At 35.2% G+C, this 25,519-nt stretch overlaps 1 protein-coding gene across 16 annotated transcripts in view; it reads left to right on the top strand.

The window, feature by feature from the left end:
• Numb (NUMB endocytic adaptor protein) overlaps positions 1 to 25,519 on the top strand; it is a 166,785-nt gene that overhangs the window by 132,122 nt on the left and 9,144 nt on the right. For all 16 annotated transcript variants that reach the window (XM_048798953.1, XM_048798946.1, XM_015493644.2 and 13 more), the window contains 3 exons: positions 9,925 to 9,999; positions 13,050 to 13,190; positions 17,646 to 17,850. In XM_048798953.1, coding sequence (XP_048654910.1) covers positions 9,925 to 9,999; positions 13,050 to 13,190; positions 17,646 to 17,850 — 421 coding nt within the window. The remainder of the gene's footprint in view (positions 1 to 9,924; positions 10,000 to 13,049; positions 13,191 to 17,645; positions 17,851 to 25,519) is intronic.

Here is a 25,519-nt window from a genome sequence, read left to right as displayed (position 1 = left end):
ATATATATATATATATTAATCTGGTCTGTTACAGAACTGTATTATCAACATCTTTTTTAAAAAAGTAATGAGGACCTGAGATAAACTTTTTCCAAACTAACTACATGAAATTGCTCATTGCCTTAGGAAATCAAGTAATGTGCACAAGTCTTAAATGAATTTATACATAATAATCTCTAAAGAGTTGCACATTTTATTAGTGTAGTTGGCCATACTAAGCAAATACTTCTTTACTAGGTAATTACATGGCACCTAACATTTAAATAGGATTCTACAATTTTAACGTATTTGAGAAACTCCATGAGCATAATCTATAATCCCATTTTATGAGGCAACTGACAACAAAGAGAATAGTGTTCTTTGGTTGCTCTTGTTAAGATTTTTTTTTTATTTTAAAGCCACTTATTTATATATCAGTTTTTATAATTCATAATATGCTCCAACCTACTTTCTAATTTGCTACTTACAACTCAGCGAATTAGTAAATGACATTGCAGTTTACAAATAAATGAACAGAAGCTCAAGACTATGTCTCAGCTAGTACTAAATGGCAGCACCTACACTGAAACCAAGATTTTCTGAAACTTGGTACAGAGTTCTCTCGCCTACCCCATGTTGATGTTCTCTCATTGTGAAGTATTGGTCTCTGCTTTCCTAGGATATTCTTAATTAGGATGAATGGTGAAGTATCTAATGAGAGGACACTAGACAACTCAAGGGCCGGAATACTTACACAAATGTGGATTGTATGGCCTGGACAGGGTTCATAAACTTGAAATTTGTTGCAAATATTTTAAACATGGAGAGTTTTTATATGAAAAATGAAGCTCTCATGGGACTGGGGCTGTAGGTCGGGGTAGAGTGCTTGCCTAGCACGAGACAAACAATGGTTCGATCCTCAGCACCACATAAAAATAAACAATGAGGGTATTATCTCCATCTACAACTAAAAAAAAAAAAAAAGTTTTTTAAAAAATGAGCCTCTCTTAAGAATTAGAAAATCTGACAAAATCTCATGCTTTCCATGTGGCAGTAGTGCCCTTGGATTGCCTATTCATCACAGTCCCTGAACTCATCCTACACTCACCCTGCCTCTCATTTTGTTACCTGCCTTTAACCCTGTAGGCATTTGAGTTGTGAAATCCTCCCTAAGCTATTATGTCATTTACTTCTAACTATATAAAAATCACTAAAAGAATTAGAATATTTTTTTCTAGCAGATCCTCTTAACATATTGTTAAATATACTTTTTAAAGTTTTTATCTTTTTGTAATTGTTAAATAGTGCCATTAAAAATGGTTATGTTTTAAAGAATGCTTGATTGAAAAGAAATGCATGATTATGTTGTTTTTTTTTTTTTCACCTAATTCTTGAGAATAAAACATTTTATGGTACTTTGGATCATATTTGCATCCTATTTTAGATTTTTTTCTTCTATGAGAAATTATGCTTAATGCTTATCCTCCTTAATCATCCTTTTATTTAAAGTGGAGAAATATCTACCTTTTTTCTTCCTTCTTGTTTTTTAAATTATCATGCTCTTTCTTGTGTAGATTTTACCTCCTCTTATATTTTATTGGATGGATCTTTTAGGATTTAGTTTATTTTTCCTCTGGAAGTGCCTTATGATAAATTCCTAGGAGGGTGAAAACAAAACAAAAGACAAGAGTCATCAGAAGATAGTTTCATTTTTTTTTCCCATGCCATGATCAACTGGTATTGTTAAAGGTTTTTCACTGACCTTTTCTAGACTAGAAAGAAAAAAATCATTAGCCTTCAGAGTTATCTTTTTTCACTGTGTTCATGACAACCCAGTAGTTCTAGAGCCTCAAGTCATAGTATTTAAAACCTGCTAGGGGTTGCATTATCCATTACAAAGATGGACAAGACAGTCTCTCTTAACCCAACTACTCTCTTGTTTTTAGATGACTATTTCATGCCTCCTCTTTTTCCTTAAACCTCTAGAATTTCTTACTCTATTCTATTTTCAACTTGCTTCATACTTCACTGAGAAAATAAAACCAATCTGAAGAAGACTTTCACAAAAGCCAACTTCCACATCCACTCACCTATCTGTATCCGTACTCATATATTCTCTTTCCCTTCTATTCAAGGGATGAACTACCTCTGTCCTGAGGCCGACTTTCCACTACATTTTTATTATTTCTGCTCTTATTCTAACAATGCAACCGGCTTTCTCCTCTATAATCAGTTTTATTTATTTCATGGATCATTATAAAAAGAAACCATCTTTTTTTTAAAAAAAAGTTTCTTCTTGGTACACTTCAGTTCCTGCTGTCCTTCTTTTATTGATTCCATTTAATCATCTCTATCACTCCACCAGAGCTGCTTGCTCTTGTCAAGTCTTCTTTTATATTATTATTCCAATGAGCCTGTCACTCTTCTTGGACCATCAGTAGAATCTGACATAACTCATCTTTCCATACCCCTTGAAACACTGTTCATTCATAGTTTAGAAATCAGACCCTTCTGCTTCCTTTATCACTGTCTACCTCTCAGTCTGTGGACTCTTTCCTGCCTGCATCTCTCCCATGATGAACCCATTGAGTGTCATGACTTAAATACTATGCTGATGGTTTTGAAATTTTTATCTCCAGACATCTTCTTCTGTCGTAGAAGCAATATAGCGTAGGAGTAAAGGGCAGATTCCTTCTGTTTAATTCTAGTCCAAGCACTTACAAGCTTTGTGACTAATGTCTACCTCATGTGATTGCTGTGAAGATTAAATGAATAAATAAAAGTGAAGTGTACAAAAAAAAATAGCTTCCTGTCATAGGTAAGTGCTAGGTATCATTATCATCTCCTCTGGTCTTACTCAACTCAATATACAGCAACTCTGTCTGTCCCTATGCTATAACCAAAAATTCCAGATGACCTTGACTTTCCTCTTTTCTCTTACAACCTACATCCAGCCAATTAGCAGTTCCTGTCTGCTATAGCTTAATCAATTCTAACTAAACCATTATTGCCCTGGTCCAAACTAGCTTCTCCTCTCACATGAGTCATTGCAGCAGCATCCTAATTCCCCTACTTCCATTGTTGTCCCCCTAGCATCTCCTATCAAGAAAGCCTGAGTGATCTTTTTAAAACAGAAGTCCAGTTTTGTTGCCCCACTGCCCCAGATCCTCCAGTGGCTCCTGACAACAGTAGAAGCTAAAGCTTTTTAGGCCTTGAAGGACGCTGGACATGAATTCCCTCTTCCTTTTTTTTTTTCCTCTTATCTGGTTCTACTCTCCCTATTACTATCTCTGTTCAAGCTATCCTATCCTCCTTGCTACTTCTTTAAACACCAGATATACTTCTACTTCAAGGCCTTTATAAAATTCTTTATTACCTCTAGTTCAGAACACATATCACCAGAGATATATGTATGGTTCACTTTCTCCATTTCCTTCTCTTTTCTCAAAAGCCCCATCTCAATGAGTACTTTCTTGGCAACTCTATTTTAACATACAGATACCAGCCTTCTCCATATAGATATAGATATATCCCTATTTTCCTTCCTAGCTTTATTATTCTCCACCATTTGTCATTCCATATATTTTATTTATTTATATCTTTTACTAAAATATAAGCTCTCTGAGGACAGGGATCTTTACTTATTTTGTTCACTGCTGAATCTTCAGTTGATAGAATAGTAAGTATGTGATCTAATAGTTGCGCCACAATATTTGAGTTTACTAAATGAATGACAAATATGCTGTTCCCAAGTTCACCTTGGGAATCAGATAGTGTTAAGAAATGGTTACCAAATTATTGAACAATAACAGGTGCTAATGGAAGAGAGGAGGAAATATTAGATATTAGTCACAAAGCTTGTAAGTGCTTGGACTAGATAGGTTGTAATTCACGCAAGCTTTTAGAAAATGACACCTAAGACCAAGATTTAAAATTATGAAACACAATAAAGTAAGTTAGAGAAGAAGGGGACTTCAAACAGAAGGACCAACACTACCAGGGACATTGGATGAGAGAGAACATGCTCCACACTCATTTCATTCATTCAACTTAGGGATGTGGAAAAGAAAACATAAGATGCAATTCAACTTTCACATGTGGATGACCAAAGGGATGGTGGAGTCATTCATTGTGAGAAAGGGATATGATGAATTTGATTTTGCACAGGTCAAATTTGAAATACCTGTAAATTTTTCCTTTTAGCTATTAGATATATTTAACTGGCACATGCACATTTCTTTCTCTACATATGTATATTTGAAATAGGCACCTAATGTTAAAATAATCCCCAGGTCTCTCTCATACCCCACCTCGGTAAAGTGATTTAGCAAACTAGAAGAACTGAATTGTCTCTAAAAGTCTCTTTGCTGTTTGGCTCATGATATACTTTTATCCTTATTTTTTTTCCCAAAGCCTTTAACTGTCCTCTCTTATTTAAGAAACTATCGGAAATAGTGTATCTTAGTGTCCCAGACTAAATACTATTGTATTTTTAATGAAGTAGCCATTGGAGATGGCTAAGAAGTTGTGATTCTGTCTATTCACTGCTTTGGGGAATTTTCATTGTATTTATCCATTACACCATTCTGTTTAGAAGTTCAAATACCAAATTATAGACTTCAAGGCTTGTCTTCAAGTTTAAAATTTAAAAAAATGAAGCCAAGTTCTCTGTAAAAGAAGTCTCTTATTCACGTATTAAAAGGCACACTGTATCATAGTTGCCTTCCCAATGTATGGTTATTACGTTTTTTTTCATTGACTGGGTTATCTCTGTGTGTAGGTATGACAGAAAGACTGACCAGCAATTCTTAACACACTGGGTACCTTGAAGACTTTGATTTGTAGCTGAAAGAACTTTGCACAGTAGAAATGCAAATCATTTTTGCTCAGAAAGAGTGACTTCCTCTGGGCCTCTTACTCAAATTGGTCTGTTTGATGCTGTTGCTTCTTAATATTTCATAGCTATGCCAAATTATGCATCCCTGTGTCTTTATAGCATTTCTTTGCTTTAGCTTACATTAGAACATCTGCTTAACCTTTTTGCTCTTCTGTATCATATGCCTAGCCCATCTTGGGTACTATCTTGCCTCTAAATATCACTTCTATTTATATTGGTTAGTTGCATGTTTTATCTCCTTAGTGACCTTGGGAATCATAGAATTTTAGATTTGGACAGCATCTAAGATGGGAGTCACAGTTTAAAATAATAGAATATAAATATGTTTGTCAAAAAAATGAGGTAGCAGGATTTAGGGACACAATTACAAACAGATCTAATGTTTCAATATAATGAATTGTCTTTCCAAAACGGTTTAATTAATGATCACTTTCTAGGGCTGGGATTGTGGCTCAGTGGTGGAGCACTTGCCTAGCATGTGTGAAGCCCTAGGTTCGATCCTCAGCACCACATATAAATAAAATAAAGGTATTGTGTCCACCTACAACTTAAGTCAGCAGACTACAGCCTGCTATTTGCTTTTGTTTGTTTTGTTCTTTTTTTTTTTTTGGTGGTGCTGGGGATTAAAACCAGGGCCTTGTGCATGTGAGGCAAGCACTCTACCAACTGAGCTGTATCCCCAGCCCCTGTTATTTTTTTTTTTTAATATATATATTTAGTTGTAGTTGGACACAATACCTTTCTTTTTATTTATATTTATATTTTTATTTATATGTAGTGCTGAGAATCAAACCCAGGGCCTAAAAATAAAATAAAGGTATTGTGTCCATCTACTATAAAAAGTATTTATTTAAAAAAGTTCCAAGGAATCTCAGTTTATATTATCAGAATGAAAGACTCTAAAAGTTTACAAATAATACAGAAGTGTCACAATTACAAAAGTTCTAAGAGGAAATCTAGAAATATCAGTACAAGCATCTTTGAATATTGATATCTCAGTACCTAACTGAGTAAATGAAATGAGGCAAAATTCAAGAACTGGCACTCAAATATATGAATAAATACAAAAAGAATTCATATTCTCTTTCCCTATTTAAAAATAGCAGAAGCCATGAATATGACAAAATACAACTTCTCACTAATACATTAGTATAATGGTATACAAATTTTTATAAAGGCATATCTCAAAAAGTTTTCATAACCATAAAATTGGGCCGAGAATGTTGTATTTGTCTGAATATTATAAGGAAGCGAACTGGAGAACAGTCCCATTATAAAATGGCCTTTTATTTTTCCCACCTTCAGTCTTCAACTTTGAAGTAATCTGCTCTCTTCCCTCAAATGCTGAACACTGCAGGCTACAATTACAGAACATGCAGACTGATAAAACTGTAAATTTAAATGTCTTACACAGGATTTTCAGTGCCATTTGTCAGCCTTCTATGTCATTGGTTAGTCATTTTCCATTCCTTAGAGTAGACATTTAGCAGATTTCTTCTTTCAACAAATATTTCTTAAATTCCTACTCCATTCCAAGCATTAAGATCAGGATACAGGGGCTGGGGTTGTGGCTTAGCGGTAGGGCACTCTCCTGGCATGTATGAGGTGGCTGGATTCAATCCTCAGCACCCACCATAAAAATAAATAAATAAATAAAGGTATTGTGTCCATCTACAACTAAAAAAGTTTTTTAAAAAATCAGGATACAGCAGAGAACAATACAGATGGGAAAAAGTCCTCACAGAGCTTACCTTCAACAAAATATTCAATGTTACATTATTGGTTAAAAATGGGCAGTTAACCTTGTTGATGGGGTGACTTTTTTTGTCCCAGATTGCCTGGAACAGCCCCAACATAACATCTGTTCCTAGGTTTTAATAGTGCCCCCTTTCATTTTCAAAATGGTTCCAGTGTGGATAGTAAATTGTACAACCAGCCTAGTTCTAAACTTTTTATATACATGAACTCATTCTCATTTTATTATCATACTCTCATAAGATATATGAAATTATTAACATCATTATACAGATGTAGAAACTGAAGTATACAAAGTTAAGTAACTTATCCTAGGTCATGCTAGTAAGTTGCGGAACCAGAATTCAAACCCAGACAGCCTCTTGGTTCTTGGTCACTATACTACATTGCCCCTAGGACTGCTATTCTAAATCGTAACTGTTTCACCCTGCTATCCATCCTTTCTCACCCCAGAAAGTAAAGCAAGTAATGTCATCTCCTTCACAAATAGATTTATGCTTCTTTGGGTTGAATTTCTCCAACATGCCATTTCTTCCTTTATAAATTTGTCTTCATCTCTACTCTGCCTCATGACATCTTTCCATTACAGAGGAAAGGACACCCTTCTGCATATCTACAACTTGTATTCTAGCTCCATCCCATCCTGTCTCCTGAAGAAATTTGTTTTCTGAAGTAGTCTTCTCTCTTTTTCTGGGCCTCATGTCTCCATCTTTGCACTGGTTTTCCCCACTCAGCATATAAACATGATCAATTATCGTCATGGTTGAAAGTAACTCTTTCGAGAAGTTTTGCTATTGGGAGAATTTTTTTAAATTTTTTCAAAAGTAATATAATGATGATTAATGACTACCAATTATTTATTACCCTATTTAAATTTTAGGTACTATAAATAATGTGTAACCCATTTAAACCTGCAAATGTTTTATAGATGAAGAAATTGAAGCTCGGAGGGCTATATCACTTGCTTAGCTTATAAATATCTGCACAAAATTCAGACTCTTATTTGTCTTACTCCAAAGCCTATTCTGTATCTAATATAACATGCTAGTTTATTACAGATCTCTTCTGCCTATACCCATTGCTCTATAGCTCTCCTCCTTTTTATAGGAAAGCTTTTTAAAGAGAGTATTTAATACTCATAGACTCTTCTTGCCTTTCGTTTACTTCTCAACCCATTCTAGTTTAACATCCACTTTTTTATTAGTCAGGGCCTTCCAGAGAAATAGAACTGACTAGAGTGTGTCTGTCTATCCATTCTTTTGTGATGTTTCAAGGATTAAAGAATTGGAACAATTCTTTAATTTATTGGTGTTCTTGCTCTCTTTATTACTCTAATCATTTATGTCTACCAAATCTTAAAATTCTATCTTAGAATACTCTATTGAGCTTCAGACATATATCCAATTGCCTGTTGAATTTCTCCTCCTGGATATTACACAGACATCTCAAACTTTGCCTGAAATTCTATTCTTCCCCTCTCAAACTGGCTTTTACATCTCTTCTGTTCTCTTTATTGGTAGTACTCTCTCCACTCAGTTACCCAAGCTAGGAATTCAAGAAAAATGCTCACTCTTCCCTTACATTACCATTTAAAGCCTTCTGTTTCCATAGCCATCAGCCAAGACAGCTGGATCCTCATTTTGTCACACATCCAACCTTTTAGACATCCTGCTTCCCTCTTTCCAACCTGCACACTGCTGCCAAAGTTATGTTTTAAAGGTGCAGATCTGTTTTATTGTGTTTCACTTGCTTCAGTAGCCTCTAATTGCCTACAAAAAATCCTTAGCAGGCATACAAGGCCCTCCATGACAAGGCCTTTCCTACCTCTTTTCTCCCATTATTCCTCACTCACCCAACCTAGTTTCATGGAGTATTGAAATATTTACAGAGCCCAGATTTGTATGTTGATTGCTTTCAGGTCTTTACTGTTGTTTCTTCCCCCTTGCAGGTCCACTACCACTGTTACTTCTCTACATCCCTACTCCCATACTAGGGCTTTAAGAAAAATTGTTCAGAACCTAGGTTGATGATTTTGGTATAGGCTGTTCCAGTTCCACAAATAAATTTGATTGTGCCTGATGGCTGGCATATTGGACCTTGTTTTCAGTTCTACTCTAGCACTTATTACTGTATTTTTGTTTATCTGAATATCGCCTTTCATTGGACTATGAGCTTTTCAAGTATTTCCACTTGCTAACAAAATATAGGCATTCATCAAATGTGTGATGATGATGGACATGATGAACCTCTGGAGTGGACCAAAACAGTTCATTTAAATAAGATTAGACCTCCCATATCAAGGATTCCTAGCCTTAGGCACATGTAGAGGAGAATGGTATTTGGGGTATTCTCTCATCTCATCTAGAGGCTGCTGCTCCAAATTTAGTACCAGCCTCCTTTTTAATCTGTATTTCTATTATAATGTAATACCTGTTTTTGACCTTTGTTTTGTTTTATTTGTGTGTATCCTTGGAGCAGTTAAGAAGAAAGGACATTGTTAAATTACTATTGCATTCCATCATTGGAGAAATTAAATATCATTTTGTTCTCATGTGATTCTTGTGTATCAATAAAAAGTCTTTTCTCAGCCAGTAAAAAGAAAATTCATATTATAAGAAGTTTGTTTACTCAGTTTTTAGATCATCCTATGTTTCCAAATGTCTCCATACATTTAATGTCAAATTAAAAACTAAAGTTTTGTGTTAAACTTGAGAGGAGAAATAGTGTTTTTTTAAGGATGGTTAATAGAATAATAAAGACTTCTTGCCATTTTTAATATGAAAATTTCAGGTAACCAAGGGTCCTGCTATTCACATTGGGGGTCAGAGGATAGTGGAAGGATCAGCATTTAGACTTACCTTTTACTTTCTACTCTGTGTATATTTGTAGAAGCTACTTGTGGTGTAACTCCTTATGTACTTAATATTTATCTGACTCTTGGTTTTCTTGGTTGATTTTTTAAATGGGTGAAGAATCTAGTTATAAATTCTTTGCCCTTTATGGAATGTGATATCTTAGTTTTGATTCCATCTGTCCCTTCCCCCCTTACTTAAGTTTTTCTTATTGTTTCGCATTGTGTTTCTAAAATAATGGCTTTGGCTTGTTTTTTCCTGAATGTTTCTGCAGTTTGGTGTGAGTATCTGGCTTTGGGTACCCCTCCTGAACTTGGACTTCGTCTGTACTTGTCATTTTTGGAAGGCAGAAGTCAGTATTTTCTGTGGAAGATGACTATTTTTTAATATTATATATGTGTGTGTCTCCCCTTCCCTTCCTTTTTTGGTTTCTCTTAAAAGACTGGAAAGAAAGCAGTGAAGGCAGTCCTGTGGGTATCAGCAGATGGACTCAGAGTTGTGGATGAAAAAACTAAGGTAAGATTTTTGTAAGCTTAAATATAACTGCTCATATCATATTTGATCATTTTTTATCCCTAATGATCAAATATGATGCCATTAAGCTGTTATAATCACTGTATATCCTTCCACCTTGTTCAAAGTACAGTATTTTGAGAGACTGCTTAATGTTAGGAAACCAATTTAATTACATATTTACCTTATGAAAAATGGAATTCTCTCAACATTTTGTTCTACATGACATAGCATGTTTAATGTACTAAGCACTAGCATTTAATGTTAAGATCTGAGTTCTGGTTTTTTCCTTACATATTTAAAAATGTTTCACCCCCCACGAATATAAAAGATGCTAAAGATGCTGCACCTTTTACCATAAGTAAAAAAAAACAAAAAAAAAATTTAAATATAACAGGCTACATCTGAAATTTCTTCTTGTTCCTTAACAAAACACTGCTTTTAGAAAGTGATAGGTAAACTATCACTTATAATTAACCTGCTATTTAACTGGAATGCAACATAAATGAACATTTTAAGCCTAGAGAATGGCTCTTTGGTTAACATTTACTTAGGATTCAAACAATAACTCAAATCCTAGGTAGCATTTTGTATTTGAGAGAAAGTGATCCTAAATGACTAAGAACAGACACATTGACTCTGCATCAAGAAATCATATATAGTATTACATAAATGCATTTAATCATTAATTAAGATTTCCTGGGGCTGGGATTGTAGCTTAGTAGTAGAGCACTTGCCTAGCATGTGTGAGACACTGGGTTCGATCCTCAGCACCACATACAAAAAAATAAATAAACAAAGGTACTGTGTCCAACTCCAACTAAAAATGTTAAAAAAAAAAAAAATCCTAAAAGATGTAAGATAATAAAAAAGTTTAATAATATGACAATTTTTTTAAAAAATCAAATTTCACTGGAAGGAAGAACATCTGTCAGATAAAAAGCAGTTTTGATAGGAAATTTGCCTGATAAATTTGGAGTTGCTGCATTTTAGTTAGTTTACTTTACATGTAAGACTCTCTTTAATTTCAGAGAAGCAGTGGTCTTAAATTTCAGTGCATTACTTTTGGAAACAATGATTATGTTAGTCAATTTGGTTTTAAGAATGTGTATTATTTTCATTAGTGTTTTGGATGAACCCTATTCTGCTTTTAAGTCTGGGTATTTGTTTTATACTGTAGTTGGAAAGTGATGCTGCCCCCTAGTGGGCTGTTTTCAGCACTTCCATTCATTAATTTAGTTTTTAACAGATTGGTGGTAGTAATTGGTGGCTTGTCACTTTGAATCCATCTTCCACCTTTATATTTTGCCATGAGCAGGGGTTAATACACTTTTGGGTTGAGTATGACAAGGTCACACCATGATCTATACAAATTTTCCATGGTACAGAAGCCAAAATTTGAGGTCCCTAACCTTTGAGCAAGAAACTATCAATTTGCCTTGCTGTCCGTCTTCCCACCCATGTCTATCTTGGTTCTACTAAAGTGTACCTACTTAAGAGTATAGTTAAATACTGGATAGTTTCTTAGAAAAAGGGATAAATAAAATTGAATCATGGATGGAAATGAAATTTATATTACTAAGAGGAAAAATTTTTTTTGAAAGTATCCTCAATATGTTTCACTTACAGCAAGGTTGCACAAATGCTCCTATTGGACTGATCCTCCTGAAAACAACAGTAAACTCTGAACAAAACAACCCAGTTATCTGAAAGCACTAGAGAATAACCCAAAGCAGGCAGATTCTGGAAAGAAGTTGACACTTGGAAGAAGGAAATGGCACTAGGTCATTTCCCATTTCATAGTTTCTACTCTTTGTTATAGACCCTAGTTTATATATCATACAGAATATCCAAAACTCTTAGTCATTCTGGTCAAAAAAAAAAAAAAAACAGAAGACAGAAATTGAAGCAACAGCAGCCACCAGAAAGTGAAAGGGGTATCCTGGCTATGAGAAAGCCAAAGAGGAGGAGGCCTAAATTCTAATCTCTTAACCATGCAGGTGTGAGGCAGATTCTAAATAGCCCAGCTAACAATATAAAAACTGATATTTGAGCTGCTGTCCAAAAGATGGAGTTGGCCATTTGAGTGTAATCTAGTTAACTACCTGCTAAAACCAAAAACACCACACTTGCAAGGAATGTAATAGAATCTAGACTGTCTACAAATAATATCCACAAAGTCTACAATGCAGTGTAAAATAACTTAGCATACAAAGAACAGGAAAGTATGACTTGTTACAGAAAGCAATAAAAACTGAACCTGGAGACGACAAGAATTTTGAAGTAGGTATGATAACTCACTGATGTAAAGGAAATATGCTGATCTTGAATGAGTAACTAGAAATCCCAGCAGAGAAACAAACTGTGAGTTAGAACCAAATGGAAGCTATACATATGCAAAATACAGTACCTGACTAAAAAAATTAACGTGTGGGGCATATTCTTAATTGAAAAAAGCAAAGTATGGAGCAGTATATATTAAAAAACTAATTTGTGTAAAAACGATAGTAGGAGCATGATTATCATATGTTTTAGCTTATATTGCAAGTAAACCAAAAGGATTAAACATATTGATTTGCATATATATATTATCAAATTGAACATACATCTCCTATGAAAGAGATCTAAAACTATAACCAACCAAAATATATTTTAGAACATGGAGATGAAACAGGGTGCAGTGATATAAACCTAAAAACCCAGCGATTCAGGAGGCTAAGGTGGGAGGATCAAAAATTTGAGTCCAGCCTGGGTAACTTAGTAAGACTGTGTCTTAAGATAAAATTTTTAAAAGGGCTAGGAATGCAAGCCAAGCAGGTGTGAAGTCTGTGTTCAATCCCCAGTGCCATCAAAAGAAAAAAAAAAAAGTAGATGAAGCGAGAGAGCCATCTGGACAAAGCAATGTCTCTTAAGTCAAATTCTTGGTTTTCAACTCACTATTTTGTCGCCTAGTTGCATCTAATGTAGGGATTCTGTATTGTAAAATGAACCTCCTGTGTTTATTCTGAGATTAACTTCATAAATCCTCTTTCTTTGTGCTTCCCGTTTTCTAGGACCTTATAGTTGACCAGACAATAGAGAAAGTTTCTTTCTGTGCACCAGATAGGAATTTTGATAGAGCCTTCTCTTATATATGTCGTGATGGCACCACTCGGCGCTGGATCTGTCACTGCTTCATGGCTGTCAAGGACACGGTAAATCCAACAATGTATATTCCATCATGGGTATTCTCAGCTGAGCTCCTTCCAGGTTGAATCAATCAAGCAGTTTCCACTATAGTTTTAATAATTACATGATGCTTAGGCTGCTCTTGGAAGCACTTTTTAAGATTTTACTCCTTTTATTCAAATAGTTCACATTCTTGATGTTATCCTGTGCATTGCAATGCATAAAGCAAAACGATTGGCTGAGATCCAGTCATTAAAGGAAAGAAACTGAGTATACCTGCAATCCCAGTGATTTGGGAGACTGAGATAGGAAAATGGCAAGTATAAGGAAAAATTCTTCAACTTGAACCGTGGCTCAAAAAAATAAATACAACACTGTAGATCTGGCTCAGCAATAGAACACTCTGGACTCAATCCCTAATACTGCAAAAAATAAATAAATAAAGTAGAACTGTCTTTGTGGGCTGTGTAGCTCAGCCATAGAGCACCTGCTTAGCATATGTGAGGCTCTGGGTTTAATCCCTAGCACCACAAAAAAAGGAAGGGAAAAAATTTAAGAATTGCTATGGTGATGGTGGTTTCTAAACTTTAGTTGGAGTTTTTATTATTGGAAGTATTTTCAGGATTAATTTAGTAGTAAAGAGGCTTCTACAAATAAAAGAACTGAATTGGAATATATTTTCAGTTAAAATTAAAAACAATAGAGGGCTTTGTGGTAGAGTACATGAGATCCTGGGTTCAACCCCAGTACCACAAAAAAAAAAAAAAGAGAGAGAGAGAGAGAGATACTAAATCATGATAGAATAAACTATGCTAGATATTAAGAAATTATAGCCAGACTTGGTGGTACATGCCTGTAATCCCAGCAGCTTGGGAAGATGAGGCAGGAGAATCATAAGTTGAAAGCCAGCTTCAGCCACTTAATGAGGCCCTAAGCAACTCAGCAAGACCCTGTCTCTAAATAAAAAAAAATTTTTTTTAACTATTTATATGCTGCTGAGGATCGAACTCAGGGCCTTGCACATGCAAGGCGAGCGCTCTATCGTTGAGCCATAACCCCAGTCCCTGTAAATAAAAAAAAATTTTTAAGGACTGGAGATGTGACTCAGTGGTTAAGTACCCCTGGGTTCAATCCCTGGTACCAAAGGAAAAAAAGAAAAGAAATTATTGCATGGCAGACTTCATGTGTGGTGCTAAATCAAACCCAGGGCCTTGCACATATTAGGTTAATGCTTCACCATTGAGCTATATCCCCAGCCAGAAACTTATATTTGTGTTTAAAATAGAGAATAATTTCTCCTTTATTTATGTTACCCAAAATTCTGACATAAAAGATAAGTCTTTTAGATGATGATGATCTTAACAACATTTAGCATTAAGTATGTACTTTCTGGATTTTTAAAAGTTCAGACAGAATAAGGTATTTGTGAAGGCTACAACTCAGCAAAGCTCTTGCCAAAGTTTAATTTGGAAGCAAAGTGGTACTGCTAGCTTTAAAACTGGCAAAAAAATTTTTAAAGATCTTGGAGACAATGGTATAAACCCTGAGTCAGATCTGGGGTCCAGTCCTGGTTCTGATTCCTGCTTTCTGTGAGGCAAGTTACTTAACATTCTCTAAGACTTAGTATTCACTTCTATAAATGGAAATAACTGTTGTAGAAACTAAATTAGGTAATTATAAGCACCCTTAATGTAGATTCTGGCCAACAATAACTGTTTGAAAATCTTAGCTAATATCATCAAAGCTGAGGTGTTTTGAGAAATAAATTGAAAGAACTACTTTTTCTTCCTTTCTCTCAGGCTCTAAGAAAGCCACAAAAACTATATATTTTAGGTTGGGGTTATAGCTCAGTGGTAGAGCGCTTGCCTAGCATGTGTGAGGCACTGGGTTCGATTCTCAGCACCATATATAAATAAATAAGATAAAGGCCCATCAATAACTAAAAAGGTATTAATAAAAATATGTATTTTGCCATCACTATATTCTTGAAATCCAGAGTTCAAGAGTTTCCTAAAATCATGATTTATTATTATTAAAACTGTTTTATTGTCAAGCTGTTTGGCTCTCCTAGGCCAGTGGTTCAGCTATACCAGAATCACCTGGAGACTAGGACCCACTCAGAATTTTTCATTCACTTAAGAATGTGTATTATCAGTTCCCAAATGATGCTGTTAATGGGGAATGGAGGTTCACTTTAAGAACTTTTGCCTTACTAGAACATAGTAAAGCTCAATAAATAAAATTGTAGTTATTATTACTACTATCATTGTTATGATTACTATTTTTCAGCAGAAAGGGTATATACTCTTACAGTTCTCATAATTTTATTGATTGATTGTTAATAGGTAATATCTAACCTTTTTTGGCTGAGCTATGGATATTATTAGATGTCATTTTATGCAGTTGAAAAGTAAAACACAATTGCCTTCATGGAGAAAGTGCTTATGTGGGAAGAAATAGCAGTCCTCTAAAATTTGTGCTTATTTGTAGCTGCACAGAATGAAATTATTAGAACTACTTGGTGATAAAGGTTTCTTAAAGATCATATGCATAATGAAACACCAAATAATTTTCAAAAGAACTTGTGGGCTGAGGATGTGGCTCAGTGGCAGAATACTTGCCTAACCTGTACAAGATCCTGGGTTCAATCCCCATTACTTCCAAAAGAAAAAGAACAAGAACTTTTTCTCTGACCTAGGATAAATGACAAACTTGCTTGGGCTCTAGCTTTGTCCTTACAATAGAGCTATGCTCAAAACCAAACAGGTTCTACGAATCATTCATTATCCCCTACACCCATTTTATGCTTTCATATCCTAGCCTTATATCATCTTCTTAGAAAGTTAGATAGGAACTCATGTGAATTCATAATGTTTCAGTCTTTTAATATAAACAGCCAAAAGGTACTGTCACATAAAATATTAGAGACAAAAATCATTTTTAAACATTATCTTATGATACCTGATGTTGGCATGTAAAATCCAATGAAATAACTTGTTCACCACCATCTGTAAGAGCAGCTGCCTTCATGGTATCTTTTAAGAACACCACAAAAGCCTCCTTATTCCCAAATGATGCCAACAATTACTATACCATCTCTAATCTTTTTATTCTACAATTAGGAATATGGTTTAAAATACAGATGACTTTGGTAAAAATAATCCATTGAATTTGTTAAATTGACTGTTGAGTAATCAAGTGTATCTATAAAGAAATTAGTTTATATGGGGTTGGGGTTGAGACTCAGTGGTTGAGCGCTTGCCTAGCATGTGCGAGGCCCTGGGTTCGAGCCTCAGCACCACATAAAAATAAATAAATAAAGTAAAGATATTGTGTCCAGTTACAACTAAAAATAAATATTTTTTAAAAAGAAATTAGTTTATATAAGCTCCCTTTGATAAATTAAATAAAACTTATTTCCTTATCAGTAGAGTATATGGATGCAAATGTGCTTTCACTTTGGACTGTGTGTGGCTGGGAGATAGAGTTGAGGGTGAGAGCTTAAAGAAGATAAGGTAGGCATGAGAAAAGTCTAAAAGCACCAAAGGCCAGAAATGGGGGCATTCAGAAAAGGAAGAGGAAACTAAGCTTTCCTTTTGTTTGATTCCTTTTTTCTTTTTATAGTTGGGCAGCATACTTTTATTTTATTTGTTTCATTTTTATGTGGTGCTAAGAATCGAACCCAGTACCTCATACATGCTAGACAAGTGCTCTGCCACTGAGCTACAGCCCCAGCCTGGTTTGATTCACTTTTAATCAGGAGTTTTATGTATCAGAAATTTTAAGTTTGCACCCTTTTTTCCCCCTAAATGTGTTAACAATGTATTTAAACTCCTGAGTGTACCCAGCCTTTCCAGTGGTTTTTTTAGAAATGTCTACTAAATATTCCCACTATTCCCTAATGGGCAGCTGGAGGTTTACATGTTAAGGTTTAGAACCTTGAGCAGTGTGTCCTAACGCTGGTGGCCAGAGCTGACATAACAAAGAGAGCCTCAGTGCTCAGAAGCTCTCCAGCTGTCCACAAAACCACAGGTTATTGATGTTCACTTTGCCTAAGACCTGTAAGAGTTAATGTAATTGAAGTATCATACACATTAAGATAATTTACTCACTTAAATTAATTTGGCCTATAATATATTACAACTTAATTTGAAGCTGGAGTTTGCAACATTTTGTCTTATGTAAAAACATATTTATAGCTAGGCGCTGTGGTGCATGCCTGTAATCCCAGCAGCTCAGGAGGCTGAGGCAGGAGGATCACGAGTTCAAAGCCAGCCTCAGCAACAAAGAGGTGCTAAACAACTCAGTGAGACCCAGTCTCTAAATAAAATACCAAATAGGGCTGGGATGTGACTCAGTGGTCGAATGCCCCTGAGTTCGATCCCTGATACAAAAAAAAAAAAAAAAAAACCCATATACTTGTATGTCATTGTTGGTACTGTAACTCTAAAAAAGCTTAAAGAACCTTTTGCTCTCTCCAGGGTGAAAGATTGAGCCATGCAGTAGGCTGTGCTTTCGCAGCCTGTTTAGAGCGTAAGCAGAAGCGGGAGAAGGAGTGTGGAGTGACTGCTACTTTTGACGCTAGTCGGACTACCTTTACAAGAGAAGGATCATTCCGTGTCACAACTGCCACCGAACAAGCAGAAAGAGAGGAGATCATGAAACAAATACAAGATGCCAAGAAAGGTACAGTCTGTTCTACTACAATGTGTTCATTTAATGTAGTTTTCCCCAACAGGCTAATAATTTGAAGCTAGCAAGAATATGTTTTCTCATACTCAAAGAGAACTCTTGGGAATGAGGGTATATACATATATAAAAAGAATAAAAAATTAATGATAGTGATTTGAGGGTGGGGCTGGGAGAGTCTCATTATGTTACCCATGCTGGCCTTGAACTCCTATCTCAGCTTCCTGAATAGCAAGGACTGCAGGAACATGCTAGCACAACAGGCTGATAGTGACTTCTTGTAAGCATTTGTGCTAGGATACCAAAGAATAAAAAACATATTGGCCAGGCGTGGTAACACATGCCTATAGTTCCAGCTACTCAGGAGACTGAGGCAGGAGGATCATGTGAACCCAAGAATTCACGACTAGCCTGGGCAACAGAATGAGACCCCCTCTCAAAAACAAAACAAATCATGTATCATTACTAGAAATTTTTATCTAAATATTATGATTTAGTATGTTTTAGTGATTTTCAGACTGAAAGTTTTTGGATTTGTTTTGTTTTTTCAGTGTGGGGATCAAGCCCAGAGCCTCACATATGCTAGGCAAGCATTCTACCACAGCTACAACACCAACCCTGAAACCATATTATTTAACCTATTTTGTCCCATTTTCCCAAGATGTAGCATACCATTTAAAATTTAAATACATATTTTTATTTTACATAATTAGAGAAGAACATAATTATTATTATATATGTAAGCTCTAGGTTGTGATTTCCAACCTACTTTAATGCACCTGTGTTGATTTTGTTAATATTCACAGAATTGAAAACTTAGGACCTGATGGGTTAATGTCACCAAGCAATATTGCTATACACAGCAGTTGACAGAGATTGAGTTCTAAAGTCTACAAAGAATCATGAAGGTTGGGTAAAGACTTGACATAATCAGAATGGGATTGAACTGGTACTCACATGGAAAAAGTCTTATTTCAGGACTTTGAGGACTGAGTCACCTCAATAATATAATATAGAGGAGTTATATAAGCCCTTTTTTTCCTTTTCTCTCCTTTTTTTCTTTCTTCTTCTTTTTTTTCTTCTTTCACCCTCCAAATTTTACTTTTACATCCTGTATTTTTCTAAATACATATGTGTGTTTGTTTTATGTACTCTACTGTCTTCCCACATACTTGTCTACCCTAAATTACTTCCTGTCTATTCCCCTGCTACTAACCCTCTTCATTAGATTTCTCTTTCACCTTTCCTAAAATAATATTAACTCTATACCCTCACATCTTTCCTCCTCAGCATATCGTCCTATGCCAGACCCCCAGTTCATTGTCCACCACCAGAAACTGTAAACCTTTTTACAGAACTACTGGTTATATTTTAAATAATAATTGAATCAAACATTTCTGGACATTGAAACTAACCTGTAAATGTCTGAATAACAACAAATTGTTCATAGGTGATGTATTGTTGATATTGGGATTTGTTAACATTGTCCTTCCGCACAAGAGAAAGATCTTGGAACCCTATAAGAGCACTACAAATCTATAGGGTAAAAACAACAACACACCAGACCCACAGAGCTGGAAAGGAACAGACAGGAGCAACATGAAAAGATATGGGAAGAAAGTACCACAAACAAATCAAGATAATACATCATTAGAATCATTGGCAGCTAGAGCAGAAAAAAATACAGAGAAAGATTTCAGGATATACATGGTTAAAATGTTCTGTGAACTCAAGACATAAGAGAGCAAATACAAGCAGTGAAAGATCATTTCAACAATGAGCTACATAAACAAATCCAAGAAGCGAAAGATCACCTCAACAGGGAGATAAAGTTTCCAAAAAAATAAAAGAAAGAAATCCTTGAAATGAAAGAAATAATAAGCCAAATTACAAACTCAAATGAAAGCATCACCAACAAAGTAGACCACTTGGAAGATAGGACATCAGACAATGAAGATAAAATATATCATCTTGAAAAGAACATAGATTACACAGCGAAAATGGTAAGAAACCACAAGCAGAACATTGAAGAAATATGGGATTGCATAAAAAGACCAAATTTAAAAGTTATTGGGATAGAGGAAGGCATAGACTTCCAAACCAAAGGAATGAACAATCTATCCAATGAAATAATATCAGAAAACTTTCCAAACATGAAGAATGAATTAGAAATCCAAGTTCAAGAAGCCTATAGAATGCCGAATGTACAAGATCACAACAGATCCACACCAAGGGACATTATAATAAAAGCACCCAACATACAGAATAAGGAGAGAATTTTAAAAGCCACAAGAGAAAGGAATCAGATTACATATAGGGGAAAATCAATTAGAATAATGGCAGATTTTTCATCACAGACCCTAAAAGCTAGAAGATCCTGGAACATATATCAAAGTCTGAAAGAAAATGGGTGCCAACCAAAAATCTTGTATCCAGCAAAATTAAGCTTTAGATTTGAAAATGAAATAAAAACCTTCCACGATAAACAAAAGTTAAAAGAATTTATAGCTAGAAAACCGGCACTACAAAACATTTCTTGGCAAAATAATCCATGAAGAGGAAATGAAATACAACAATGAAAATCAGCAGAGGGAGGTAGTACACTAAAGGAAAACTAATCAAAGAGGAAAACCAAGTCAAGTTAAATAACAAAAATAAACAAATATGGCTGGAAATACAAACCATGTCTCAATAATAACCCTGAATGTTTATGGCTTAAACTTACCAATCAAAAGACATAGGCTAGCAGATTGGATTTAAAAAAAAAAAAAACTACAACAATATGCTGCCTCCAGGAGACTCATCTGATAGGAAAAACATACACAGACTGAAGGTGAAGGGTTGGGAAAAATCATACCACTCACAAGGACTGCAGAAGCAAGCAGGGCTTTCCATCCTCATATCAAATAAAGTAGACTTCAAGCCAAGGTTAATCAAAAGGGATGAAGAAGGCCACTACATACTGCTCAAGGGAACCATGCACCAACAAGACATAACAATCATATATGCCCCAAACAGTGGTGCAGCTATGTTCATCAAACAAACTCTTCTCAAGTTCAAGAGTCAAATTGACCACAACACAATAATCTTGGGTGACTGCAACAACCCCTCTCTCACCACTGGATAGATCTTCCAAACAAAAGTTGAATAAAGAAACTATAGAACTCAATAATACAATCAATAACTTAGACTTAACTGATATGTATAGAATATTTCAACCTGCATCAAGCAGATACACTTTCTTCTCAGCAGCACATGGATCCTTCTTTAAAATAGACTGTCGGAATCCAGCTCTGGCAGGGGGTCTCAGAAGATGAACAGTTGGTGAGGAGTCGGCAAAAGGTGGCGGAGAAACAACACAGACACAAGAGTGAAGATGTTGAATCTTATCCTTTACTTGTGAAGTTAATCATATATACTTTTCATTTTGGCAGGCTCACAGTATTTTGTGGTTACAAAACAGGAATCATTATTCAAAGAAACAAAATTTTACGTAGCTACAATTAGATAAGAAGAATGTATCTTGGCTTATGCATAAGCAGGCATTTTTACTTTCAGTTCGCGTTTTGCTTTGAGCTGTTTCCACTTAGTTAAGCTTTTAATAATAGTTAGAAATGTCCCAGACTATTGCCCTATACCTTGACTATTCTTTCTTGACTTACTGACTAGAACTGGCGCCGCGGTTATGGCAAGTGGTTAACTTGAAAAAAGAGGCTACTAATTTTAATCAAACAAGAGTAAGAGCATCAAACCATTGTGCTCAGGAACAAGAACAAGTTGCCCAGTACCAAGCACTAATCTGTCTTCTTAATATTAATTTTTCAGCTCTAGATTTTAATTTAATTTCTCAAAAACTTCCTTGACTGTTTTTCCTACAGGGGGTTTCTCATTAAACATTAACAGTTTACGTTCCACAGCTGAATCATTGCATTTAGAGCAAACAGATTTATTCTTTTTTTTTTTTAAGAGAGAGAGAGAGAATTTTAATATTTATTTTTTAGTTATCGGCGGACACAACATCTTTGTTTGTATGTGGTGCTGAGGATCGAACCCGGGCCGCATGCATGCCAGGTGAGCGCGCTACCACTTGAACCACATCCCCAGCCCAGATTTATTCTTTATAAGTAGTTGCATTAATTGGGAAAGTCATGTTTTTTCCTTCATACTTAATGGTCATATGAGAAGTCGCAACTATACTTATTAACAGGAATACGAAAACAAACCAGCCCATTCCCAGAAACATGCTGCGCTCCTCCAGAGGATGGACTCCTTGCACCATCCACCTCAGTAGGGCCTTGCCTTTGCATGAGTCAGGGGAGGGGCACAGCAATAGACGATATACTATGCCACAAAGCAACTCTTAGCAAATACAAAAAAGTACAGATACTACCATGTATTTTATCAGATCATAATGGAATGGAATTGGAAACCAGCAACAAAATAAAAATAAAGATTTCTCCATCACCTGGAGACTAAGCAATATGCTACTGAATGAACAATGGGTTGCAGAAGACATCAAGGAAGAGATTAAAAAATTCTTAGAGGTAAATGAGAACATAGATACAACATATTGAAATCTCTGGGACAGTACTAAGAGGAAAGTTCATTGCATGGAGTTCATTCCTTAAAAGAAGAGAAAGTCAACAAATAAATAACCTTACATTACATCTCAAAAAAAAAAAAAAGAAAAAGAAGAACAAATCAACAGCAAAAGCAGTAGAAGGCAAGAAATAATTAAAATTAGAGACGAAATTGATACAAAAGAAACAATTGAAAAAAATGACAAAACAAAAGGTTGGTTCTTTGAAAAAATAAATAAAATTGACAGACCCTTAGCCATACTAATGAAGAGAAGGAGAGAACACAAATTACCAGCATACCTGATGAAAAAGGTAATATCACAACAGACACTACAGAAATACAGAAGATAATTAGAAATTATCTTGAAGTCTTATACTCCAATAAAATAGAAGACATTAAGGCATCACAGATTTCTTAAGTAATATGATTTGCCCAGATTGAATGAAGAAGATATACACAGTTCAAACCAATATCAAGTGAGGAAATAGAAGACACCATCAGAAGCTTACCAACCAAGAAAAGCCCAGGACTGGGGTGGATACACAGCCAAGTTCTATAAGACCTTTAAAGAAGAACCAGTACCAATACCCTTCAATTTATTTAAGGAAATAGAAAAAGAGGCAGTACTTCCAAACTCATTCTATGAGACCAATATCACCCTGATCCCAAAACCAGGCAAAGACACATCAAAGAAAGAAAACTTTAGACCAATATCTCTAATGAACATAGATGCAAAAATTCTCAATAAAATTCTGGCAAATTGAATACAAAAACATATGAAAAAGATTATGTACCATGATCAAGTGGGATTCATTCCAGGAATGCAAGGTTGGTTCAACATACGGAAATCAATAAATGTAATTCATCACATCGATAGACTTAAAGATAAGAATCATATGATCATCTCAATAAATGCAGAGAAAGCATTTGATAAAATACAGCACCCCTTTATGTTCAAAACACTAGAAAAACTGGGATAATAGAAACATCTCAACACCATAAAGGCTATCTACGCTAAGCCTCAGGCCAACATCATTCTAAATGGAGAAAAATTGAAGGCATTCCCTCTAAAAACTGGAACAATACAGGGATGCCTTCTTTCACCACTTCTATTCAACATAGTTCTTTTTTTTTTTTTTTTTATTTTGTCTCTTTTTTTTTTTTTTTAATTGTTGGCTGTTCAAAACATTACATAATTCTTGATATATCATATTTCACACTTTGATTCAAGTGGGTTATGAGCTCCCATTTTTACCCCAAATACAGATTGCAGAATCACATCGGTTACACATCCATTGATTTACATATTGCCATACTAGTGTCTCTTCAACATAGTTCTTGAAACACTGGCCAAAGCAATTAGACAGGTGAAAGAAATTAAAGGGATATGAATAGGAAAAGAAGAACTTAAATTAGCACTATTTGCTGACGATATGATTCTGTACCTAGAAGACCCAAAAATCTCCACCAGAAAACTTCTAGGACTAGTAAATGAATTCAGCGAAGTGGCAGGATATAAAATCAATACCCATAAATCAAAGACATATACATCAATGACAAATGCTCTGAGAAGGAAATGAGGAAAACTACCCCATTCACAGTAACCTCGAAAAAAATAAGATACTTGGGAATCAACTTAATTAAAGAAGTGAAAGATCTGTACAATTAAAACTACAGAACCCTAAAGAGAGAAATCAAAAAAGACCTTAGAAGATGGGAAGCTCTAACTTGCTGTTGGATAGGCAGAATTCATATTATAAAAATGACCATACTACCAAAAGCACTATACAGATTTAATGCAATTCTGATCAAAATCCCAATGACATTCCTCATAGAAATAGAAAAAGCAATCATGAAATTCATCTGAAAAAATAAGAGACCCAGAATAGCTAAAGCAATCCTTAGCAGGAAGAGTGAAGCAGGTGGCATCACTATACCAGACCTTAAACTATACTACAGAGCAATAGTAACAAAAACAGCATGGTATTGGCACCAAAACAGACTGGTAGTCCAATGGTACAGAATAGAGGACACAGAGACTAACCCACAAAATTACAATTGTCTTATATTAGACAATGGTGCCAAAAACATGCACTAGAAAGAAGATAGCATCTTCAACAAACGGTACTGGGAAATTGGAAATCCTTATGCAACACAATGAAATTAAACCCCTATCTATCTCTCACCATGCACAAAACTTATCTCAAAATGGATCAAGGAGCTAAGAATTAAACCAGAGACTCTGCGTCTAATAGAAGAAAAAGTAGGCCCTAATCTTCATCATGTGGGATTAGGCCCCAACTACCTTAATAAGACTCCTATAGCACAAGAATTAAAACCAAGAGTCAATAAATGGGATGGAATCAAACTAAAAAGTTTCTTCTCAGCAAAAGAAACAATCTATGAAGTGAGCAGAATTTTTATTTTTATTTTTATTTTTATTTTTTTTTGCCTGGGAGCAAATTTTTACCCCTCACACATCAGATAGAGCACTAATCTCTAGGGTATATAAAGAACTTAAAAAGCTAAGCACCAAAAAAACAAATAGCCTAATTAACAAATGGGCCAAGGACCTGAACAGACACTTCTCAGAAGAGGATATACAATCAATCAACAAATACATGAAAAAATGCTCATCATCTCTAGCAATTAGAGAAATGCAAATCAAAATTACCCTAAGATATCATCTCACTCCAGTCAGAATGGCAGCTCTGATGAAGACAAACAATAATAAGTGTTGGCAAGGATGTGGAGGAAAAGGTACACTCATACATTGCTGGTGGGACTACAAATTGGTGCAGCCAATATGGAAAGCAGTATGGAGATTCCTTGGAAATCTAGGAATGGAACCATCATTTGACCCAGCTATTCCCTCTCCTTGGATTATACCCAAAATACTTAAAAACAGCATACTGCAGGGACCCAGCCACACCAATGTTTATAACAGCACAATTCACAATAGCTAAACTGTGGGGCCAACCTAGATGCCCTTCATTGCATGAATGGATAAAAAAAAAAATGTGGCATATATAGACAGTGGAATTTTACTCAGCAATAAAAGAGAATAAAATCATGGCATTTGCAG

This window comes from Marmota marmota, unplaced genomic scaffold (assembly GCF_001458135.2).
Source record: "Marmota marmota marmota unplaced genomic scaffold, marMar, whole genome shotgun sequence".
NCBI lineage: Eukaryota > Metazoa > Chordata > Mammalia > Rodentia > Sciuridae > Marmota > Marmota marmota.
This window is presented reverse-complemented; position numbering and strand designations above follow the sequence as displayed.